The sequence below is a fragment of the Lipophrys pholis genome (assembly GCF_963383615.2).
Source record: "Lipophrys pholis genome assembly, chromosome: 14".
NCBI classification, from domain to species: domain Eukaryota; kingdom Metazoa; phylum Chordata; class Actinopteri; order Blenniiformes; family Blenniidae; genus Lipophrys; species Lipophrys pholis.
The window spans coordinates 2,656,487-2,667,621 of NC_137633.1; the positions used below are offsets into that span (position 1 = coordinate 2,656,487).

At 41.5% G+C, this 11,135-nt stretch overlaps 1 protein-coding gene across 1 annotated transcript; it reads left to right on the plus strand.

Moving 5' to 3' along the window:
• Positions 1 to 1,792: 1,792 nt before the first annotated feature.
• Positions 1,793 to 10,512, plus strand: rdh12 (retinol dehydrogenase 12). The gene is made up of 7 exons (XM_080480219.1): positions 1,793 to 1,964; positions 4,169 to 4,287; positions 5,083 to 5,238; positions 5,373 to 5,477; positions 7,054 to 7,263; positions 7,977 to 8,166; positions 9,594 to 10,512. Exons 1-7 carry the CDS (start codon positions 1,891 to 1,893, stop codon positions 9,694 to 9,696), a joined length of 957 nt encoding a protein of 318 aa, XP_080336345.1. The 5' UTR covers positions 1,793 to 1,890; the 3' UTR covers positions 9,697 to 10,512.
• The last annotated feature ends 623 nt before the right edge of the window (positions 10,513 to 11,135 follow it).

Genomic DNA, 11,135 nt, shown 5'->3' on the forward strand with positions numbered 1-11,135 from the left:
ATTATATTCTATTCTAATCATTTTAGGTATAATTTTTATTATTTGTCTGTTCATGAAATTTCATTTTACTCAAAAGAAAATACAATTTCCACCATGTAATTAATATATTAAAAATTGTTACACAGACTTTGACTGAATAATAAGTACGTTTAGTCTGCATTTTTGTTTATTCTTACCTCCCTCCCCCCAAAAATGCTATATTTCTACTTTTTTTAATTAAACAAAAAAATACCACAGTGTAACTGTCATATAGCTTACTCTGTTAGTTTTAAAATATGTTTTTTTTTTTTTATATTATATACAGGTAAAATAAATCTAATTCCATTCAAACTAAACTAACTGGTAATTTTAGATAACAGTTGATAACTCACAATTACTTCTACTACTAATAAGAAGAAGCACTTAGACCTGAACTGAGATATCAGTGACGCTGCTATGAAAACTATTAAACTAGCATTAGCCTCAAAGACACTGTGTCAGGGTGAGTTTGTAATAAAACATGCATAATGCAACAGTTATAGACATTTTTGGGACAATTCACTGTGTTTTGCACCAGATGGTCTCATTAAGGCCTCATTTACTTGAATCCTGTTGCGCTCTGGGCGTCTATTCACAAGACAACGATGGTCGAAGGCAGTGAAAATGCAACTTTGTGGAAATGGCTCTCGAGGTGGAATATTTTTGAAAATGCTCTGACTCCATCGTGTGAACAGGGGAAAACGCAACTTTCTGGAAATGCTCAGGCTCAGTCGCCATGTAGACGGCAGAACTGCTGCTACTGCACATGCACGAGTGGATGGACAATTACAACAAATGCGGCCTCCAGAGTGTCAGTCCTAGTCCATATTCTCCATATTCTCCTGGGACTCAGTAGCTTTATAGTTGACAGTCATCAGGAAGAGCAATAAACCTTTGTAGTTTGTCCATATGAATGTCCATGTACTTCCATTGTTAATGTCGAGAGCATATTGTTCATTACAAAAACAAACAACACCCACTAGTGGCCGTACATGACAACTACATTGTTTTCAGCTATTCTGCGGTTGCTGCGTGAATGGACGCCATTTTCAAATAGTTGCCTTGTAAACAGGAAATGTTTCTGAAATGCCAAAAACAAGCATTTTCCCTTGAAACGTCATCGTATAAACGGGGCCTAAAATTGGCTTAGTGTTGAGGTTGTAGTAGTTTTTGGTCATATTTTTTTTGTGTGCAAAAAATATACATTTTAAATAATAGTATTAATAACAATAATGATAAATTTTGTTTCTAATGTACTTTTTCATTGAAAAATAAACAGGAATTGTTTCTGAAAAGCAAAAATTTCGTCGTGTAAACAGGGCCTAAACAGGTGTAACAGGTGTAGTAGTATTTTTTGGACGTAAGTGGGTTTTTCTGGACAAAAAATATATAGACATTTTTAATAAGAATACATTTTATCTCTGCACTTTTCATTTAAAAAGCTATTTAAAGTGCGACAAGCACATTAAAAAAAGAAGCAACACAAACACTAAAAAATGTTAAAAAGAAAGTCCTTAAAGACAGTTAAAAGCCCCTTTAAGCATCTTATCAGGCAAAATCTGCGCAACAAAGAGAAAGGTTTAAACCTAAAGATCACCATGGCACTATTTTACCACCAAAGATGAAATCAGGCACCTGAAGTTAAGACGCGTTCGAACACCTCCGCTTTAAATAAACCCCAGTTACCCGGATGACGATTGCGTCGCGTGGATCGCGTGTAGGACTACAATCCCATGATGCACCTGGCGGCGCGTCTCTGCTGCTGCTCAGCCTCTTTCTGCGTTGACATCAGCTGTTGTGCCTCCGCAGCAGCAGCAGCAGCAGCAGCAGCATCCTGCAGCAGGACACGGAGCCGCTCTCAGCCGCTGCGGGATGTTTCTCTTCCTCATGGTCGTGGGCCTCGGGGTGGGCACGCTGCTGGCCGTCTTATTCGCCCCTCAGATACGGTAAGAGACGGACAAACGCTCCGGTATCACACACACCACAGGCCGGCTGTCAGTCGCTCTGACACTCCGCTGAACACGTTACATCCATTTTTCATGGAGCAGAAACGCGCCGCGTGTGTTTTATTTAGCAGCGCGCGGGAGCGTGTTGTTGCTCTTGTTTATTATGAACAGTTTTTGCAAAGTCAAACGGGGATGACGGGGATGTGGGAGTTCTCGCGCGGAGGTGAAGCGGCTGTCTCCATCTGAGCGGCTCGGGCCTATCAGCTGCCCGCGCGTGGGAGGAGCTCGGCGTGTGCGCGTGACTCCGGCGGAGCCATTGGTTGTTATGGAGCCGCGCGGCGCGGTGGCGCGAGTCGCGCCACGGTCATCGCCCAACTTTCTCTATCGATTATTAAGCCAGAGATGCTGCTCGGGGAAAGTTCTGTATGTCACTAATGAACTTAAAATACAATCCAACCTTTTCTGGTGAACTTAATGTGACTTCCTCTGAAGCTGAATCCACAGATGTTGAATGTTTCTGTACATTGTGATTAACTCGCCGTTCTCTTAACAAGCAGTTTGATCCGTGACTGGAACAAGAAATGTCCTGGTTCGATTAGACTTGGTGCTTGAACAGTCTCCCTCCAGTCAATTCAATTTTATTTCTATGGCAACAAACACAAGAGTCATTTCATAAGCAGAGGAGAGCGTGGAAAGGAAACGAACCCTCCAGAGGCAAGAAGAGAAAAAGATGAGACAGACAGATTGTGGGTTTGGGTTAAAACCCTGATTTGGATAAGCCGGCAGGGATTCTCAATTCAACTCGCAGACGAATCCATTGGATAGAAAACCTCTGACCAGCCGAGTCGCCGTGTAGAGACTCGTGACTCTAAAACCCCGGAAACCTCAGTGACTCTTCAAGAAGAGCGCGACGCTTCAGCAGACGATACATCAACTCGTGAACCGCCCGAGACGCCGTCGTCCAGCTGGAAATGATGGGCACAGGAGACGTTATTGAGACACTGACGTCCGCCTTTGCCTCAAAACTGTTCTGAGATGAGAAAATCACCAATGCATGCTTCTACTTCAACTCCTTTCAGTCTGCATGTTCCTCCTGTGCACCTTCGTTTTCTTCATGGTCCAACATTGGAACAAAATATGGATTCATGAGGTTTGAACTCTGCTGTTCTTTATATTTCACGCGGCGTCTCACGGCTTTAAGAACAGGGGTCGTACGTGGCGGAGCCGTCGCTCCTTCAACACAGAATTCATGGTTCCGTTTCAAACACCCAATAGTGAGAGTTCATCTCTTAAGCTCCGCCCCACACACGCAAGTCTTGATGCTTTTGGCGTGATCATTTCACGCCGTGTGAACGCGATCGGACCGGATGTTTTCGGGCCCCAGAGCGCAGAAGACGACGTGAAGTCACGGCGAGCACGCTATTCACACCAATCAGCACCAGGGTTGCCAGATATGACTCACCGTTTCCAGCCCAAGCGTTGGAAAAACCGTAAAACTAGTGTATGTACAATAAAGAACACGTCATGAACACACAAATGCACGAAATAAACAAAGTTATAAGGTAACAGAGTTTTTGCTCTAAAATCGGGGGATACCCTCCATACCTGGCAACGCTGGTCACCGTGTAGATCCATTTTCAAGTGGTTGTTAAACACGAGCCGACAAAATCTCGACAATATGAGGGACAGAAGAAGTAGAATGAGGAAAACGAGAGCTCAGCTCTTAATATTGTGGCGGTGCTGCTTTCACCGGCGCTTATCTGTGAGGTCAGTCACACGTCGGTGACGAAGCAGCGGCGAGTAGACAAATATCCGAATTGGTACCACATATGAACGAGGCCTTGGTGTCGCACTGAGCTCAATGTTAACACTCAAAGAGAGACCGACGGGAAAAATGACAACCTGAAGATGCCAGTGTGTGTATATGTTAGTTAGTCATGCAGCCGGTTAACTGAAGGAACATAAATGTGGTTTAATTAGAGCAAAAATACCAAGATAGCCTACCGAACACAAACCCAGTTTCCTCTTACAGCCGATTAGTTTTAATAAAAAAAACCTGCTAAATCAATAGATTCAACATTGTGAGTCCCCAGTTAACCTCACACGCACGTCTTTTGGAGAGTCGGAGCGGATAAATGGAGCTCGATGTGTTTGGGTGTAGAAGAAGTCAAGAGTACTGACTGGACGTCGCTGTGTCCAAGCAGGAGATATGCGGCGGGGGGAGTGTGCAGGTCGGCGGCTCGTCTGGACGGGAAGACGGTCCTCATCACCGGCGCCAACACGGGGATCGGGAAGGAGACGGCGCTGGACCTGGCCATGAGAGGTGACATTCTCACGTAGAACCCCCAAAAACAGCTCCCGAAGGTCAAGCGTCTGCGTCTCAAAGTGACGGAAAATTGAAAATAATGAGTGAAAAATGGTTTTTTTGTAATGTGGAAATGTTAATTAATCTAAAAGGATGTTCATGTTTTCCACTCAGTTTGACAAGTTTGGTGTCGAAGCTCAAAGTCCAAACGCTTTTAAGTTGACGGGACACAATCGGCCCGGTTTCATTCCGAGTTCCCGGTAAAATAGTTCCGTAATAACCTTTAAATTTAAACTTGAGTGTACGTGAAGAAAACATCGATATTTTCTCAAAACAACCCCCCCCCCCCAAAATTTTTTTTTATAATTTATTACTTATTAATTAATTACTGTGGAAAATGACTTCAATCTCAACATAAAGGCAATTTTAATGAAACTTTCTGAGTTTAGTTACAATTATCAGAAACGTCCTTTCAAAGTAAAAAAACAACTATTTCAGTGCAATTTACAACCCGTTTGTGTAAATCATCCAAAAAGAAGCTGTAAAAGTCAGGAGATAATATATAAAAATTCAAATGACCCACTTCAGTTTGAATAGTGGAAAATTCATGAATTAATAGAAAAATGTATTTCAGCTCTGGATCATTATGAAGGGAAACATTATTAAAAAACAAAACTCCTAGGAGGAACAAAAGTTAAGAGTAAAAACTTAGCGACATGTCGTCTGGTTGACCGTCTCACCTGGTGTTTGACTAAACCTGCTCTCTCTTGTGTTCATAGTCTAGCTGCTGCTTCTTTTCCCCCCCCCTGACAGGCGCCCGGGTGATCATGGCGTGTCGAGACGTGGAGAAGGGCGAGGAGGCCGCGGCCAGCATACGAGCGGCGCACGCCAACGCTGACGTGGAGGTCCGAGAGCTGGACCTGGCCGACACCTGCTCGATACGAGCCTTCGCTCAGAGGTTCCTCCAAGGTGGGCGGGGCTTCTCTTCCTGATCCAAAAAAAAAAACACATGAAAGTTGAGATTTTCCATTAGAAGCACAAAACATAAAAAAAGCTTTCTTATTTAACATGTTTGTTTGTTTGTTTGTTTGATCTCTTTTCAGAAGTCAACCATCTTCATATACTTATCAACAATGCTGGGGTGATGATGTGTCCCTACACAAAAACTATTGACGGCTTCGAGATGCACATCGGAGTCAATCACTTGGGTAAGGAAAGACAAAGCCATCAGTTCAGTGAATGATATTTAATCTATTTTTTTTATTTTATTATTATATGGACACGGGAGAAATGCCCCCCAAAAAAACCTGTCGTTGCCATGTTGGGCCACTAGTGGGTGCTGTTTATTTTTCTAATGGAAACCACACACACACACATGCAGCAGAGAACAATGAGCTCTAAACATTAGCAATGGGAGAACACGGACATTCTAGTGGACAGACGACCAAGTTGGGTTGTTATTACGGTGACTGTCAAAATAAAAGAACCAAGTCCCAGGAGACGATGGAGTCATGATACCCTGGAGGAAACTGTTGTTAAAGGGTCATATTATGTAAATTTCACTTCCTAAAGGTTTTCCAGGAGTACTAATCGTCCCCTTACATGGACTGACGTCCCAGAAGTGAAGACAGTCTGTCCTCTCTCTCCCTGGCTTGTTTCAGGTTTTAAAAAGTGTGTTGCTCCAACCAGCCAATCAGAACTCAAACCCTATATAGTGTCATCGGGGGTTTAGCCAATCCCAGTCAAGGTCGGCCCTCCCTTTGACTCCTTTTTTTGTTGTGGCGTTTTGTTGCTGACATATAATTACTCAAAATTAAAACTTAAAAAGAGTTTAATTTAAAAATAAAAGCTCTATACGTTACGTCTGTTCAATGTGACTCACTAATTCTTTTAAGTGGGTCCGTGGCCATGTTGGATCGGCTTCAGATTTCTTTTAAAGTCAGATTGTGTGACACCAATATTCTTTCTCCCATATGAAGGCTTTAAACATGAACTGGTTTTATCCTGCTTGATAGAATCACAGATATTTCCGTGGATTAAAATGTTCCATGTCTTCCATCTTGGGAGATAATTAGCCAGCAGGACGGCGTGGGTTTTTCTCCACCAACTCCTGCTTCCTCCCACCGTCTAAAACCTCAGAAATGTGTGTTAAATAAAAAGTGTGTAGGTGTGAATGACTGTGCCGTTTCACTCAGTGATCGTGTGGAGTTAACTCTCACTTCGTTCGATACACTGCTGGTTTTAACAGCTTTTATATTTGAAGGTCTTATTAGATTTGAGATTTATTATTTTTTTTAAATCTTTATTTGTATTTAACATTAATTTAATTAGTAAAACTGGTGGATCTGAGACACAAATGTTCCTCTTTTGTGGTTTTAACAAGTTTAAAAGACAATTGATTTGAACCCTGAAGTGTTTTAAGGCATTTTAGGAAACAACCAAATACCCTTATTTCTCTATATTTGAAAGTAAATACTTTATTTATATAGCTAATTTAGTTATTAAGCATTTTCAGGGCACTTTACACAAGACTTGTTCCACCTAAGCTTTTTAGAGATGTTGAATTAAATGTGTTATATAGGTGTAACGTATACTAGTATTTCTAGATAAGCGTGCGTGTACTTGAATATCAATTATTTTGTGTATTTGTATTTTCATAAATATAAATGTATTCATATAGATTATTTACAAGGGGTTTATATGTGTGTGTGTGTGTGTGTGTGTGTGTGTGTGTGTGTGTGTGTGTGTGTGTGTGTGTGTGTGTGTGTGTGTGTGTGTCTCCAGGCCACTTCCTGCTGACGTCCCTCCTGATTGGGCTACTGAAGCGCAGCGCTCCGGCCCGCGTCGTGGTCGTTTCCTCGCTGGCGCACAACTTCGGCTGGATCCGGTTCCACGACCTGCACAGTCAGGGAAGCTACAACAGCGGGCTGGCGTACTGCCAGAGCAAGCTGGCCAACGTGCTGTTCACCAGAGAGCTGGCGCGCAGGCTCAAAGGTACACACACCCACACACACCCACACCCACACACCCACACCCACACCCACACCCACACCCACACACACACACACAACGTAATCTGAATATAAATTCAGTCACAATAAACTTGAGATCATCCAGACAGTCCAGCTCCTGTGAATTATGCAAACATGATGTGGATAGTTGATACTTTTTCCTCTTTATTGACACTTTGTCACCGTTACCGATACTTTTTAATCATTACTGCCACTTTGACACTTTGTCACTGATACTTTTTAATCATTACTGCTACTTTATTGACACTTTCTCACCATTACTGATACTTTTTCACTCTCACTGTTATCACATAGTATCCACTCTCTCCCTCATACATGCAACGATGTAGCTGTTGCTGTTTGAACAGACTGAGTAGTGGCAGTATGGAGGGATACCAGTCGTCAGCGAGCTGCAGGCAGATCAAATTTCATCATCACTGATCTGAATGAAGAGAAATTAAAGACCAAAAACAGGATTTTAACTTTAGCTACAAATATTTATAACAAGCAGAATAAGTGTTTTAAAGACACTATGAAACTAAAGGCTTATTTAATCCAGATAGAAAATGTTGAAAGTTGAGGAGAGTTATCTCCACCATATCGCCACCATAAGCCCATAAATCCAAGACAAACCCTAAAAGCGTGTATATTTCAGTTTCATTGTGACGGATGTCTAATTCTCCCCACCACCAACAGGCACCAACGTGACGGTGAACTCCGTCCACCCGGGCACGGTGAACTCTGACCTCACCAGACACTCGACCCTCATGACGATATTCTTCACCGTCTTCTCCATGTTCCTGAAAACGCCGCAAGAAGGAGCGCAGAGCAGCGTCTACTGCGCCGTGGCTGAGGAGCTGGACTCCATCACCGGGCAGCACTTCAGGTAGGAGACAGGAAAACAACTCCAACACATAACTTCAGCGTCTGAGGGGGGAAATCCAGTCCCACATGGGACCGAGTCTCAGCTGTTTGTTTTGTTTTGGGTTTTTTTAAAGCTTCATTCCCTTGTGATCTGTGGAAAATGAGACAAAAGCTTTAAAAAGACCAAAACCACAGAAGATTTTCCAGCAGCGACTTACAAGGCTTTTCCATTAAGTCCTTTTATTCTCACCACTGCACTCGAAACTATGGAGAACAAATCGAAATGAGCATCAGAGAGACGCTTCAGCTGTTTTAATCCAGTCAAACAGTCACTTCTTTCAAGGCTGGATCCTTTCTTCAGACCAGGGGTGTTAAACATAAGGCCCGTGGGCCAAAACCGACCTCCAATCCGCTAAACTACCAAGAAACTGGTTCAAATTTCAAAGAAAAAAAGTTTTTATTTTTTTTCTCGATAGTAGCTGACAACAGAATACTAAGACCGGAGCTGAGAGATCGGTGGTGCTGCCATGACCGAGAAAACTAGCATCAGCCTCAAAGCCACGCTGTCAGCATCAGTTTGTAAAAATACCCAGAATGCAACAGCTATGAGTTTTTTCTGATATTTCACTGCATTTTGCGTCGTTAAAATTGGCTTCATGTTAGGATTTTAGTCTCTTTCCGTACTAATTGTATGCTTTTGCAAAAAGACATTTTCATCTCGTTTACTGTGAAGAAAAACTTAAGTTATTTTTGTGCTATTTTACTGAAACATTAATGTAAATTCTGCTTTTATTTTCAGTTTATCATTTAATCCAGTTTAGCATAAATAAAGTCTATATTATTATAGAATTAGTCTTTTAATTGTCCATTGTATTTTAGTATTTTGTATGCGTATCCAGATGTTTAATTTTAATGGTTATTGATGTTAATATCGTTAGATTTTACTGTAGGTTATATTTATGTGTTTTCTGTATAATGTGTTGCATAAGATTTATAACATCTTTAGAAGTGTTTATGAAAGCAGGCGTTACATTTTAATGGTTACTGCTCATGTTGTACATTTTTACTGTATGTTATATTTGTAAATATGTATTATTATGTTGTGGCTGCAGAAGGAAACTAGCTGCAGCTAATATCTGGTATGAAGCATCTTTTATTTAAGATGAATGTTTTTGTACACGGTCCTGGGAAAAATACACTAAATGAAGAAAAAGACTATTTCTCTCCAGTAGAGTAACTGCAGCTGTTCTATTTACACATAAAGAGGTGAGATGAGCCAAAACAAACAGACCGCAGGCTGAACGACAGTCTGTGATGCTGCACAAGGTCAGAGAGAAATCAGATGACTGCACTCAGTGTGATGAGTCAGGCCATCATTAGTGGGGGGGTGGGGGGTGGGGGGCTCATCCTCTAATAATCCCTCCTTCTCTTCCTCCTCTTCCCTTCCAGTGACTGCGCTCCTGCCTTTGTTGCCCCGCAGGGCCGAAGTGAGGAGACGGCGAGGAGACTGTGGGAGGTCAGCTGTGAGCTCCTCGCCATCCAGTGGGACTGAACGCCGCCTCGCCGCTTATCTTTTCAGTTCTTTTAATTACGGTTTTAATGTTCTGTACAATGGACGTTTTCTTACCCAAATAAGCAGTCAGGTCAATTCTGTAAGAGGTCCTATGACGTGAAGTGGAAGTTTTTCTTTTTGTATAATAATGTAGTAATTACATTATAATAACTTGAGTATTGAAAACCACTCAACTGTATTATCATGTAACCACAAATACCTTTTTGGACTCTATATTTTTGTGACACAATGTGAATACAGCGTAGGCAAAAAAAAAAAAAATAAAGCAACTTGATGTATTGTAACGCCGCCGGATACAGTCAAGGGTCAACGCAGGGTAAACGACCAGCATCTCTCATCAGCTTCGCTCCTCCAGACGTTTTGCCGTTTTAAGTCGCTCGAATTTTGTGCCAGCATTTCTGAAACAAGTGCAGGGGTTCATACAGCGTCTCCAGCTTGATTTTCCAGTTTTACCCGCCTGAGTCTGAGCCAATGTCAAACACTTTCACTGTATCGTGTGATACGACCGTGCGAGCCGAGACAAACAAATAGGAGCGGGAATCGGGCTCGCACGTTATCACGGTTTTTCTTTCGTGGTGGTCGTCGCCCCATTCGCATATTTCTGGAGGAGATTATAGTTTTACATTTCGAAAAAGGAAACCTCCCCTCTCATCGTTTCCTTTGCAGCATTCACAAGCAAGGATGCCAAGAGTTTACATTCTGTGTTTTATACGAGTGAAGACATGCCTTTTACTACACGTACATTCATGTTCCGAGTTGAATGTTTACATTTTATGTAAATAAACTGAAATCTTAGTAGAAACCTGTTGTGCTTTCCTGACTCCTCACAAGATCTAGAATGATTATTAGAACAGAGAGACGTGTGATTGAGCCCAGCTTTTTCAGAAACTCCCAACACAATGCTGGAATTTGGTAGAACAATTATCTGACAAACCGTCAGTAGGATATATATACTTCAGTTCAAATTCTGCATCCTAAAGAAAAAGGAAAAATAATTAATTCTATTAATATAAGACCATTTGTTCTAAGTTTCTCTGATTTCAGGATACAAACCCCCCGAAGAGGCCGTCTTTTGCATTTATGTCACAACAAATAAAAGCTTTCTAATCTGTCCTATACTATTTTGATGCAGGACTTTTTAGCTTCCATTTTTATGGTTTGCTTTCAGTTAAAAACTTTTTTCACCCGGCATTAAATTTAAATCTACAGCACTCGCATTAAAGTCACGTGCAAAGTCTAGATGGGTTTGGAGATATATACAATAGTAATTTAAATATAGAATAAGAGAAACTAAATTTAGAGTATGACACAAAGTCCAAAAACATTTCCTAGTAGTAAAAATGTCTCATTCAAACATATTTTAGGGATATTTGTCCCAATATTCACAACATATGCTCCGATTTTATTTCTAAAACACT